The following is a 14,329-nucleotide window of genomic DNA, read 5'->3' on the forward strand; positions in this document are numbered from 1 at the left end:
TTAGAGTTTCAATTTGCTTTCTTTATTTGCTACGTCTTTTATCACAAAGAAAGTCTCTGAAATGCAGACTAGTGTGTGTTTGGTATAGAAACTGTACACGAAAGCAAGGCACTATACTGTACATTTAAATTAATTTCTTTCTCTCGTCCATCATTTCATGCCGTCAAAACACAAACAAAAAAACGACGTCCCTCACATCCGAAGAACAAGAGACCATCAGCACCACAACCAACAGCCATTCACACCAGAAAACACAGACGCAGCATGTAAACCCCTCATGATGAATCACAAAAGAATAATCTAACATACGTATACAACAACAACATGATTTGCTGCCGTTTGCTACAAAGTTTATACAATTTCCAATTATTCAGCAGACTTACCATACATAAACACACACACTTATAACAGAAACCCATCGCAGATCTGCCTAAATGGGATGCTGAGCGAATCACTTGATTTCATGTACCTGATCATGTTGGTTTTCGAAGTTACAGGGATTTACGCACCGATCACAGACTTGAAACCGTCGTACATGAATATGGTGAGGAGACGCACACACATAAACACACACAGACATCACTTTCACAGACTGAATAAGTACATCGAAAGCGGACACCACAGCATGTGCATCTGTAGATCCTAAAGTGACCTTTGACCTGACCGTTTACCCTGTTCTCAGTGCACAGTCATCTCAATGTAATGTTGAGGCGAGCACAGAACTGGAGGCCATGGTGGAAATGGACAGTGATAATTCGTCGCCGTGATGACGAATGTCAGGTTTCTAAAAGAGTCCTTTGGCTTTTTTTAGGTTCACTTGCTTCCATCCGGGCAGAGCGTCAAACTCGTCTCTCTTTATGTCTAACACTCTCTGGAAAAACAAGAAAAGGGTGAAGTGAGAGAAAAATAAAGTGACAAATAAATATTATATAATATTATTCAAAAGTTTGGGATCAGTGATTGTTTTTCAAATGCTTTTATGCAATCAATGATAATATGCAATCAGCCAATTCTTATGACCAAAGCTGGTCTAGGAGAAGACAGAAAGAGAATGAATAAATAAATAAATAAATAAATAAATAAATAAATAAATAAATAAATAAATGAACCAACAAAGAAACAATTTTTTAAAATATAATTAATAAAAAAATTAAATAATAAAAATTATAAAAATAGAGTAAAATAAATAAATGGGTAAAGTAAAAGTAAATAAATAAAAATACTATAAAATAAAGAAAATAAAGTAAAATAAATAAATGAACAAAGTAAAGTTAATAAAGTAAAATAAAGGAATAAATAAAGCAAGTTGAATAATTGAATACAAAAATAAATTAAGTAAAATAAATAAATGTATAAAGTAAAATAAATAATACAGTAAAATAAAGTAAAATAAATAATAAAGTAAAACAAATAAGCAAATGAATAAAGTACAATAACTTAATAAATACATTAAAATAAATAAAGTAAAATAAATAATAGTAAATAAATAAATAAAATAAATAAACACAATAAATAAATAAAGTAAAATATAAAAATAAAAGCGAAATAAATAATAGTAAACAAACAAATAAATACAATAAAATAAATAAATACAATAAATCAATAAAGTAAAATAAATAAATGAATAGATAAATAAAGTAAAATGAATAAAGCTAATTAATAAATGAATAAAGTAAATTAAATAAATAAAGTAAGATAAAAAAGTAAAATAAATAATAGTAGATAAACAAATAAATAAAGCAGAATATTTAAATATATACAATAAATAAAGCAATATAAATAAATAAAGTAAAATAAGTAAATAAAGTAAAATAAATAAATAAATCAAATAAATAAAAAATAAAGCAAAATAAACAATTGTAAATAAACAAAATAAACACAATAAATCAATAAAGTAGAATAAATAAATGAATAAAATTAAATATAATAAAAAATAATGAATAATGATAAATGAATGAATTCAAATAAATAAAAGCAAAATAAATAATTGCAAATAAATAAATCAATACAATAAAATAAATAAATACAATAAATGACTAAAGTAAAATAAATAAATCAACAAATAAATGAATAGAGTAAAATAAATATTATTAAATAAATAAACAAACAACATAAATAAACAAATAAATAAATAAATAAATATATGAAATAAAGGAAAATAAATAATTGAATAAAGTATAATTAATAAATTTAAATAAATAAATAAATAAATAAAGTGAAATAAATGAATAAAAAATAAATAAATCTGGTAAACATTCTGAGCAAACACTACTTTGTTTTTAACACTGACAACTGAAAAAAAAGAGCACTAATTTTACATTTTTTCAGGATACTCAGCATTTACATGCTATCAAAATTAATATTTGAAAAATTATGAATAACTTCCCTGACACAGAACTATTTAAAGCATCATTGATTAATAAAGACATTTATAAAAAAAAACACTGACCCCAATATTTTGAAAAGAGTTTGTAAATTATACAAATCATAAATTGACAGAAAAGCAAGGAGAAAAGGATTACAGTAACGGTGTCCTAGCTAGGTGCATTAAGTTTACGTCAAACTAACTTGTCTGTTCAAATAAAGCAATACAAAGAAAAATCACAGTGAAAATAAATGATAATTTATCATTCAAATACAAATTAACTGAGTGGAAAAATATAAATTCACTGTGAGCATGGCTACTCAGCATGTCATTCTTGCTATTTGTGCAGAAATCCAGGTTAAAACTGATATGTACAGTTTTATAACACTTACTTTTATCACAGTTTAAAGTCCAGAGATAACAAACATAAGCCTAACATAAATTTACCAACCTGCTGTGAGTTAGGGGAGGGACTGTGTGTTTGCCAACCAATGGCAGACCTCACATCCTCTCTTATTTAATTCTCTGTAGGAAATTTAGATCACAGTGTGTATAAATGCAGTCCTAATAGACCAAAATGAACAACAACTGTTTATGTTTTGTTAGATTACACTAAATGAATATTAAAAGAATCAATCCAGAGCTTTTAAACAGCCAAAGTCCTACTTAAAATCAATCAGTTTCAGTTGCATTTTCATAGCAAATCCTTATCAGAGTGACACAGAGATTTATTTACTCATCACATCACGCCTAGATAGGACACTGTACTCTTCAGAAAAACATTCTTGAAGACGTGACTTGTGTGATTAAAAACAGCTCAGATTGTGTTCGTGTGTGCACTGTGCATGCATTTGTGTTTGATTTGATGTGGGTTTTCCAAAGTGAGCAAGACCAGGAAGAAATTTATTGTAAAAGTGAGGTTTAGGAAATAGTGCTCTAGGAGTTAGAATAGAAACCATCTATTCCTCTGACGGCCCATTTCAGAGATACTATAGCACTTACCTGCGATGAATTCCCTACAACCCCGCCTAAAACCGCAAAACATTTCATTCTTAGTGTCTAGTCACATTATACTTGGTTAAGCAACCAACCAAAGCTAATTCATTTCGGCAAAATAATTCAATACAGTTATTAAAATCTGGGTTACTTTTGTGATCATTTCTTTGTTTAGAGTTATTGGTCTTATTTGTGCTTGTTTTTCTTCTTCATATTCAGAATTGCTTGTGATTTATTTGTATTTTGATGATATTGGAATTCTTAATTTTATAATTTTAGTTGTTTTGGCTTTTTGGTTGTATTTCCTTAAGAGTATAATTCACCCAAAAATAAAAGTTTACACACCATTTACTCTACATCAAGTGCTACTTAACCTTTATGAGTTTCTATTTCTGTTGAACACAAAAGAAGATATCCTGATGAAAGCTGAAAACTGGTAACCGTGGACCTCTATAGTTGGAAAAACAAATATGGAAGTCAATGGTTACCAGTTTTCAACTTTCTTCAAAACATCTTCCTTTGTGTTGAACAGAAGAAGGAAACTCAAACAGGGTTAAACAAATGAAGGGTTGGTAAAATGGAGTGAACTATCCCTTTAACCGCCAGCTCTAACAAACCATTGACCACATTTTGACCGTTTTAAATACAGTCCATCCCGAAAGTATTCATTGTGCTTAACTTTTTCCACATTTTTTAAATGTTATTTCAAATGGATTGATTTTTTTCCCTTAAAATTCTACACACAATATCCCTTAATGGTCGTGACAACAGAGTTTTTGAAATTGTTGCAAAATTATAAAAATAAAAACCTTGAAAAATCACATGTACAGGAGTATTCACAGCCTTTGCTCAATACTTTGTTGATACACCTTTGGCAGCAATTACAGCCTCAAGTCATGCTTGGCACACCTGTCTTTGGGAATTTTTGCCCATTCCTCTTTGCAGTATCTCTCAAGTTCTATCAGGTTGGATGGGAAGTGACAGTGTTCAGCCATTTTCAGATCTCTCAAGAGATATTTAATAGGTATTAGTTCTGGGCTCTGGCTGGGCCACTCAAGGACATTCACTGAGTTGTTGTGAAGCCACTCCATCGATATTTTGGCGGTATGCTTTGGGTCATTGTCTTCCTGGAAGATGAACCGTCACCCCAGTCTGAGGTCAAGAGCACTCTGAAGCAGGTTTACATTCAGCATGTCTGGTGCTGCCACCACCATGCTTCACTGTAGGGATGGTATTAACCTGGTGATGAGCGGTGCCTGGGTTTCTCCAAACATAACGCCTGGCATTCACTCCAAAAAGTTCAATTTTAGTCTCATCAGACCAGAAAATTTTGTTTTAATAGTCTCTGAGAGTCCTTTAGATGCCGTACGGCAAATTCCAGGCGGGTAGTGGCCTCTGTCTGGCCACTCTACCATGCAGGCCTGACTGGTGGTGTTACATGTCCATGTATTTATTATTTATTTATTTGTTACTTTGTCGCCCTCTTGTGTTGTGTTGATGGTTGTGTTTTCATTTAGAGTTGATTTCCTCCGCACCTGCAGACAATTCATCGTCGGCTATTTAAGAGCTCGTGCTGCAGTGATTCAGAGACGGGGATTTAAGCGGCCGTCCAGACGTGGAGTTGTGCTCCTTTGTTCTCAGCCTGTGTTTGTTGTGTTTCCTCCCCACACTTTATTTATATTTGATTGTTTAATTAATAAAACCCCTAGACTGATCCATTTGTGTTTTTCCCTCATTTAATGTTGTGACTGGGGTCGTAACAGGTGGATTGCTGCACAGACTGTTGTCCATCTGTAAGGTTCTCCTCTCTCCACAGAATAACACTGGAGCTCAGACAGAGTGACCATCGGGTTATTGATCGCCTCACTGACTAAGGCTCTTCTCCCCTGTTCACTCAGCTTAGATGGCCGACCAGCTCTAGGAAGAGTCCTGGTGGTTCCAAACATCTTCCACTCAGGAATGATGCAGGCCACTGTGCTCATTGGAACTTTTAGCGCAACAGAATTTATTCTGTAACCTTCCCCAGCCTTGTGCCTCGAGACAACCCTATCTCAGATGTCTACAGACAATTCCTTTGTCTTCATGCTTGGTTTGTGCTTTGACATGCACTGTCAACCCTGGACCTTATATAGGCAGGTGTTTGCCTTTTCAAATCCTGTCCAATCAACTGAATTTACCACAGGTGAACTCCAATGAAGCTGCTGAAACATCTCAAGAATGATCAGTGGAGACAGAATGTACACAAGCTCAATTTAGAGCTTCACGCCAAAGAATGTCAATAATTATGTACATGTGGTTTTTCAAGGTTTTTATTTTTAATAATATTTGCAACAATTTCAAAAACTATTTTTTCACATTGTCATTATGGGCTAATGTGGAAAAAATGAAGCGCTATATATACTTTCCGGATGCACTGTAAGGACTGTTGTTAAAGTCATTTAAAGAATGAGTGTTTTAAATAATGGTTTACACACACTGCATTCTTGGTTTACAAAAAAAAAACCTAACAAACAAAAAAACAAACAAACAAACAAACAAACATAATCCAGTTGCACTTCTACACTTGATTTTGGTTTTATTTTAAAAAACAACAACAAGAAAGCATGTTGAATGAGAATCTGAAATATCTGATGGCATCCCTAAAGATGATTTAGTATTCAAAATTGTTTTATTTTGATTATGTTTTTAAATAAATTGGTCTTACACTTCATATTGTCAGAGTATATGGATTCATTCCGGTACATTTGGCAGAAGCTGATATTTTAGAAATTATGGGATGTGTTGAAAAAAATGCATTAAGTGTGTTAACTAGCGACATTAGGAGTTAAGAAATGCAATCCATTTTTTTTCCTTGGTGGGGCTGTTACAGGGTTAACAAAACAAGGACAAGTGCTGCAAATTAGCAACAAACTATTAAGAGAAATAAGAAAAGGTTGAACATGTTGGTCCAATGTGCACATGACTTTCTCTGACTGTAGCGCAGTGCTTTACCTCAAAGTCTTCATCGGTGAGGTACACCTCCAGTTTGAGAGGGTCGACACCGTGAGGAAGAGGACGAGTCTGCAGTGTTTCTAGAGGATATGTGCTCTGACAGAGACGAGCCAAAACATCCTCCACCAGAATGATCTGATTACACACCTCTGCCTCCTGTACACACACACACACATACACACACACACACACACACACACACACACACACACACACACACACACACACATTTATGCACTCTCAAACAGTCCATCAATGTGGCATTCATCACACAAGCACAAAGAAATTTGCTTCAAACTCTTCAAAATGGTAAAACATCCTCCTGCCATTTTCAAGGAACTTGTCATAATCTGCAAAGTGGCTCAATTTATCCAAACTTGAAATTATTTTGTGAGCAGGTTTATTCAACAGGGACAATACAGCATGACATTGCTACAGTTTAAAGCAGTCAATGCTCCACATATAGGCTTCTAGCAAAAGGTTAACACAGTTAACTCATAAATGTGAAGCGCCTCACCCTCTCTGTGATTTCAGCAATGTCCTCTCTGTGCTCCCAGCTGGGGAACATGTTGGTAAAGGTCAGAGGCTCCAGTCCAGCGTGGATCAAATATGACTTCTGAGGTTTCTTCTCATTCTTCTCTGTTAGGTAAAGAAAGGGAGTTTTTTTTTTTTTTTGCTTATTTATTGCCACATCAACAAATCAAATCAAATAATTTTTTATTGTCACATCATCAGCAGAACGTGTGCTATGATGAGTGAAACAATTAACTGTATGGCTTTTTCATTGCAAAATCAATATACTATAATAATAACAACTTCATAATTCATTAAGGGACACCAAAAACATTTAAAGTTGTGAATATATTCTATATTAATAATCTATATTAAACTTTATCATTGGATTTCTGTATATTCAGCATAAGAGGTAAAAATAATCCATCTAAAGCAGCAAACAGTACTTATCATTACAAAGGGCTGGATCACATACACGTTTCTTGTTTGCTGGAAAACTATCAAAGATGATCAACTATTATAAATATCAAAAACTACAAAACTTCAACAATGATATACAGTAAACATACAATATTTAAATAGTAATACCTTAACATACATTATATATATATATATATATATATATATATATATATATATATATATATATATATACACACACACACACACAAACACACACACACACACATATATACATATATATATATATATATATATATATATACACATATATACATATATATATAAGGATGCCACAATTGTCAATATAATATTGAACCGTTTGGTACGAAATCCCCGGTTCAAAACCCACTTGTGAATTGCGTTTTTTTTTTTTGGTTTTACGTTCAAATAATTTCTTTGCATTTAATTTCTCACCGAATTGACTGTTTGTGTGTGCCTGTAAGTCTACGAGCTGAGATGAGGAAACTCCTCCCCGTGAGTAAATATTCAATCACTATGCTCTAAAGTTAGGGGGTGCTTAACCTTCATTACACACTTTAACATGGCGAGCGGCGGTGAAGTGAGGCAACATTACAAGAAAGCGCCAGTGTCTTTCAAATCCACTGTGTGGGGACATTTCGGTTACACGTATAGCCGACTCAAACTGAAACACTTCCAACATGACTGCACATCTGCGGCGCCATCACCCAGCAGTATCACTGTCTGAAGGCAGGATAGCAGAGAAGGTAATAAAGTCCTCATGACACATAAAAATAACAAAGGCAGTGATGAGTTTAATTTAGATGGTTTATTCATGTTTACTGAAGTACAAATATGTTTTTTTTGTAATGGTCAATTTACGTTTATTAAATTCCCAGTTTGTATATAGGCTACTAGCAGCTGTGAGATTTCAGTGTAAATTTTTTTTATTATACAATACAGTAGGAGCTAGTGTACTTTACTTGGCTTTGAAGTAAATAAAAGAGTATTGCAATAAATCGTTTTTATTTTTTTCTCTTGAGCCTCTTATTGTTCCTATTGCCTTAGAATAGAATAACAATGTATGTCAAGCCATCAGAACCGAACCAAACCAAAAACTGTGTTAAAAAAACCGAGGTATGTATTGAACCGTAAGCTAACTGTATTGTTGCATCCCTAATAAATATATAATATATTAATATAAATAAATAAATATTTAATATAAATAAATTTTAATATATATATATATATATATATATATATATATATATATATATATATATATATATATATATATATATATATATATATATATATATATATAAATTAATTTATATATTATATATATGCAAAGATATACACAAATTAGCCTACATGAAATGATATCATATACAAATGGAAAGACAAATAACAAAATAACAAAAAAATGACCATTAAAAAAACAGGTACTATATAATAATAATAATAATAATAATAATAATAATAATAAACCAATTTTAATTAGCAATATTAATGATACAATGAGGAGGTTAGGGGAGGTTGGGAGATTAGGAATAGGACCAGTAAACCTCTGTGGCACCTAGAACATGTTGGGTCAGTTTCTGGAAATATTCTTGACAATTTGCTTTTAGAAAAATGCAGCCTATGAATTATCTTAAATTGTAATAAACCGTGTTTGATGCAAATGTTGAGTGAATTTGCTTAATTGTTGATTGCCAGACTGTCTCTGGAACTATATTTCCTAAGTCATCTTCCCACTGTTTCTTCAGAAAATCTAGAGATGGTGCAGCTGCTCTTTGAATCAGACTGTACACTTTTGATATCAGACCACCCTCAGATGCAGTTAGGTCAAAGATCTCCTCAATCCAGCTGCTGCTGTGAGAGACTTAAATAAACAAAATATTTGAATGGCATTATGAGTAACATTTTTTCTCTGCCAATAAGATTTATTGCAATACATATTGCAAGCGTCTGAACTGTGAGTCTCAACATCAGATGTTTCACTACACAATAATTGAATTGCCACATAAGGTCTTTCTCTATAAGCTTTGACATATTTCCTAGAAAGTCGAGTTTTCTTTTCTATCTATTCGAGCCACACGTTTGGATATTGTGAAAGTGCACCTCTATTGTAGAGTGTGAATGACAATAAGTTCCATGTGAAAGCTACTCATTTGAATATTTAAAGCTACATAATAGATTAATAATGCCATAACTGGATTAATAATGCCATGTTATACATACTGTAGATTAATTTTTAAATCTCTGCTATCATTAATTACTGCAACAGCAATAAATGTTGAAAAGGTTGTGCTTTTATGAGATATCATGATAATTGTCTAATTTCAGTATATTAAGACACCTCTTTTAACATAAATGCATGTAAGTTATACTTAAAAATGAATAGCGCTTCTAGTTTTGGAGCCCAAGTGTTGTGCACATCTGTTAATCACCTCTGCAGTATTGCAATACAGTCTCCATTGCACACTTTCTGTCTGAATCCCAGCGGATACGAGCAGAGCCGGTGCTCTCTGTGTCCTGCGGCCACCAGCCCTGCCACAGGTAAACCTCATGATAGTTATCCACCAGAAACAGAGCTAAAAACAGACGGATAGAAGAAAATATGCATCATTATGTGTGACTCAGTGTTTCCTGGCTGAGAGAAGAGTGTTGTTGTGGTTGTTTTTTCACCTGGTTGAGGGGCAGAATACAGATCTTCCTGCAGGAACGGCAGAGAACAAACGAGATCTGCGGCTCTGGATGGGTTGAAAAACTCCTGCGCTACAAACTCACCCGAAGAACTAGTCAGTTGGAACAGACGCGGTGTGAAGTTAAACTTGCCAGGGTCTAAAAAAAGACAGAGAGAGATTGAATAAACACAGTGAACAAAATGCGCATCCACAATAGTCACATAATTATTGGAAGATATACAATGTTGAGTCTGGATGACAGTTAACCAGGAGCTACAGAATTGGATTCGATTACGGAATTTACTTTCCTTACTTAGAATTTTTGTCTTATTTCTAGTCCAAATATTTTTATTTAAAAGCAAAAACAAGATTACTTTACCCCACTGGCAAATAATTTAGCTTGCTTTAAGGAAAAACTCTTCCCTAATTTCTTCTAAAGTTGAAAACAAAACAATATTTTTAAATATTTTTCTTGATTTAAAATTGTTTCGATTTTTGAACTAGAAACGAGACGAAGCAAATTAAGAAAAGCATTTTTTGCAATATGTATATCACATTTCTGTACCTGAATACTGTTAGGCTTCCAAGAACATTGCCAAATAGAGCTATTTAAATCTGGAACTTTATTAATATTACAATATTTATCGCAGAAAATAAAATATATCGCAATATTGAAATCTTCCAATATCATGCAGCCTCATGAATTACGAAATATAATAAGGGTCAATACATATAGCCGGGCTGCTATAGACAAATCTTTGGTAACTTGTACCAATCCCAAACGTTGGTTTCAATGGTGCCAGCAGCGACAATCTTGGGCTGTGGACAATGTGAAACGTGTTGTTCTCTGATGAGTTCACCATCACTGTCTTTCCCACATCTGGGAGAGTTAAGGTGTGGAGAAGCCACAAAGAAGCGAACATTCTAGACTGTTGCATGCCCAGAGTCAATTCTATATAAAAAATATTTGCAATATGGCTTTTGAACTTTTAAAAATTAAACATTTATAAAATAAAAAAACAATAATAAACACAAAATATTAGTAATAAAATGTGTGTTTTAAATAACAATTATGACATTTAGAAAATTTAAAACTAAAACACAATAATTACATACTATAAAACTGATCAAAATCTGAAGAAATTGATCAAATTATAAAAGTTTAAAATAAGGGTCAAAATGATGAGATTATCAAATCCATCAAATTCAAAAGTCAAAATCCAAATAATATTATTAATAAAGTGTGGTTTATTAAATAACAGTTATGACATTTAGAAAACAGAATTATTTATTCATTCATTTTCTTTTTGGCCTTGTCCCTTTATTAATCTGGAGTTGCCATAGTGGAATGAACAAACTTATAGCAGATTTTTTTTTTTTTATTATATAATTTATAAAAATCAAAAGACATTGATCAAACGATAAAAGTTTGAAATAAGGGTAACAATTTATGAGATTAAAAAGTCTAAAATTTAGAATTTTAACGTCTAATTATGACAAAAAGTATCAAATTCAAAAATCCAAATCCAAATAATAGTATTAATTAAGTGTGGTATATTAAATAACAATTATGACATTCAGAAATTAAAAAAGCTGAATTTTAAAATACATTTTAAAAATCACAAAAATGATATAGTGTAAAATGTATTAAAATCTGAAAAAATGTATCAAATGACTTCAGTTTGAAATAAGGGTCAAATTTATGAGATTAAAAACACTAAATTACAGAATTTAATGTCAAAACTGACAAAAACTGAAAATTCTAATTCAAAATTCACATAATATTAGTAATAAAGTGGGGTTTATTAAATAACAATTAGGACATTTGTAAATTAAAATATGAATTTTAAAACAATAAAAAACTAATCCCAAAAATTATATAGTATAAAATCCATAAAAATCTAAAGAAGTTGATAAAAGTTTTAAATAAAGGTTTAAGTTATGAGGTTAAAAAGACTTACAGAATAAACAGACTTATAGAATTTAAATGCCAAAACTACGATAAAAGTATCAAATTCAAAAGTTAAAATCCAAATTATATTAGTTAAGTGTGGTTTATTACATAATAATGACTTTTAGAAATTAAAAACAAAATAAAAGAAAAAAATCCAACAATTATCTATTCATAAAAATAGAAAGCAATGATCAAAGTTTAAAATAAAGGTCAAATTTATGAGACTAAATTATACAATTTAAATTTTAAAATGATGACAAAAAAAGTCCAAAGAATCAAAAATCAAAAATAAAAAAATCAGACATCAAACATTTGAATTATGAAATAAAAGTCATATTTAGAATACAAATATATAAATTTATTTGATTTAATTTAGAATTATCAGCCTTTTCACTCATATTTAGAATCAAAGCTCTTTTTTTCTTATGTAAATGGGTTTCCATGTAAACATAGTGCTGGTAGGATCTTGTAAAAAAGACCTTTGTTTAATTTTACCTTGCAGCATGCAGTCGTAGGCCTTTCGATCCTTCCTGCCTAATGCTTCCCAGAATTCCACTGGCTCACCGCCTTCCTCACATTCGTGAATGGTCACATTACAGCTACTGTGAAGTCCTGCCTCCAGTGGTCGTCTTGAATAAAACAAACAAATATCAGTATTTCATTCAACTTAGAATAATGCAAAATGTGTTTCTATTCAGTATTGCTTTAAATCATTAATTCCTAGATTTAATAGATGCTCTAAATTCAATTGATATGTGATATATGGTTACATTTTTACAAAAATGACTCTAAAAATATAGAAAAATATATGATACGTGGTTTTTGAAGTCAGTTTTGGTCCATTTCTATATTTAATCAATGTTCTACATTCTATTTCAAAGAGCTTTTTTAATCTTTAATTTGATATTAAATTTAAGCATACATGCATAATGCTTCAGGGCAATTTTTAAAGTGTATATTAATTTTATGTGAATTAATTTTATGATTTGTATATTTCATGCATATTTTATAAATGTGAGATGGATTTGTGTGAAAGACTCACTGTTCTTTGATTTTGTCCGCTGCCGTTCGAGCCACATGCCGTGAGTGAGTCTGTGTTTTGCAGCCGTGCCACAGGTAGATGAGTGCTTTGTTGATGTTGAGCAAGAGCATGGAGGTGCGGGATCGCAGACTGCTGCAGTGACACGCCACTTCCAGCAGGTGGCCCTCCACTGGCACTTCTCCACGCACACAGTACAGACGCCAGTCATCTGAAACACATCAGTGAAACATTATCCTTCACTAAAAAACTGCATACTACTTCTGTTGTCCAGGTTAGTTTAAACTTTAAGAATGGTTATTAAACATAATATTTAAATCGATTGTCTTTGAATTGCTACATTCTAAAATAATAATGAAATAATAAATGATATAAAATTGAAATAAAAGAATCTAAAATAAAAGAAAAAGACAAGAAAAAATAAATTACAAAATAAAAATAAATTAAATAATAAAATTAAATAAAATGAACCAGAAACATAAAATAAATTAAATGTGAAATAAGAAAACATAATAAAAGAAAAATCTAAAATAAAAGAAAATTAAAAAGAAAATTTAAAATAAACAAAAAATTTAAATACAAAAAATATAAAATAAGACATTTAAATGTTACAATTAAACTAAAATAGTATCTAATTAAATGCTTAACTTCATTAAATTAAATAACATAAAACAATACATTTAATGAAAATAAAATATAAAATAAATTAAATAAAATTAATTAAATTTAAAATAACAATAAATAATAATGAAATTAAAAGAAAAGAAAAGAAAAGAAAATGTTTAAATAAAATAAAAAAGTACATTATATAATAAAATAAACAAAATATAATAAAACATTAAATAATAAAATTAACTAAAGAATTTAATTAAAATAGTGTTAAATTAAAATATATATATATATATAATAAAATAAAATATAAAATTAAATTAAAATTAAATAAAATAATACAATAAAACAAATAAATTAATGAAAATGAAATATAAAATAAAACAACAAATAATAATAAAAGATAAATCTAAAAGAAAAAAGAAAAATTAAATTAAAAAAAATAAATAAATAAAATACAAAAATATGAAATAATAAAATTTATGAAATAACTTAATTTAATTAGTAACAAATTATATAAAAAATTCAATATTAAAATAAAAAACAAAATTAACTTAAAATTAAATTAAATAATAAAATAAAACAAAAAAAATAAATGAAAATGAAATCTAAAATAAAACAGAAAATAAATTTTAGATAAAATAACAAAAAATAATAATAAAAATCTAAAAAGGAAAAAGAAAAATGTAAAAATAATAAATTAAATGATACATTAAATAAATTACAATAAAATATAAAATTGAAAAATAATA

The 14,329-nt window shown here is 30.2% G+C and overlaps 1 protein-coding gene across 51 annotated transcripts in view; it reads right to left on the reverse strand.

Annotated features, from left to right (window-relative positions):
* The window catches only part of svilb (supervillin b), a 125,124-nt gene continuing 110,795 nt past the window's right edge, over nucleotides 1–14,329 (reverse strand). For 31 of the 51 annotated variants that reach the window (XM_087238669.1, XM_087238663.1, XM_087238658.1 and 28 more), the window contains 7 exons: nucleotides 12,972–13,179; nucleotides 12,425–12,558; nucleotides 9,977–10,132; nucleotides 9,739–9,882; nucleotides 6,870–6,991; nucleotides 6,353–6,508; nucleotides 7–871 (listed from right to left, as the gene is read on the reverse strand). In XM_087238669.1, coding sequence (XP_087094795.1) covers nucleotides 785–871; nucleotides 6,353–6,508; nucleotides 6,870–6,991; nucleotides 9,739–9,882; nucleotides 9,977–10,132; nucleotides 12,425–12,558; nucleotides 12,972–13,179 — 1,007 coding nt within the window. In that variant the 3' untranslated portion in view covers nucleotides 7–784. 51 annotated transcript variants of the gene reach the window in all.

Source organism: Danio rerio, chromosome 2, assembly GCF_052040795.2.
Source record: "Danio rerio strain M-AB ecotype USA chromosome 2, GRCz13ab, whole genome shotgun sequence".
In the NCBI taxonomy this organism is placed as follows: Eukaryota; Metazoa; Chordata; class Actinopteri; order Cypriniformes; family Danionidae; genus Danio; species Danio rerio.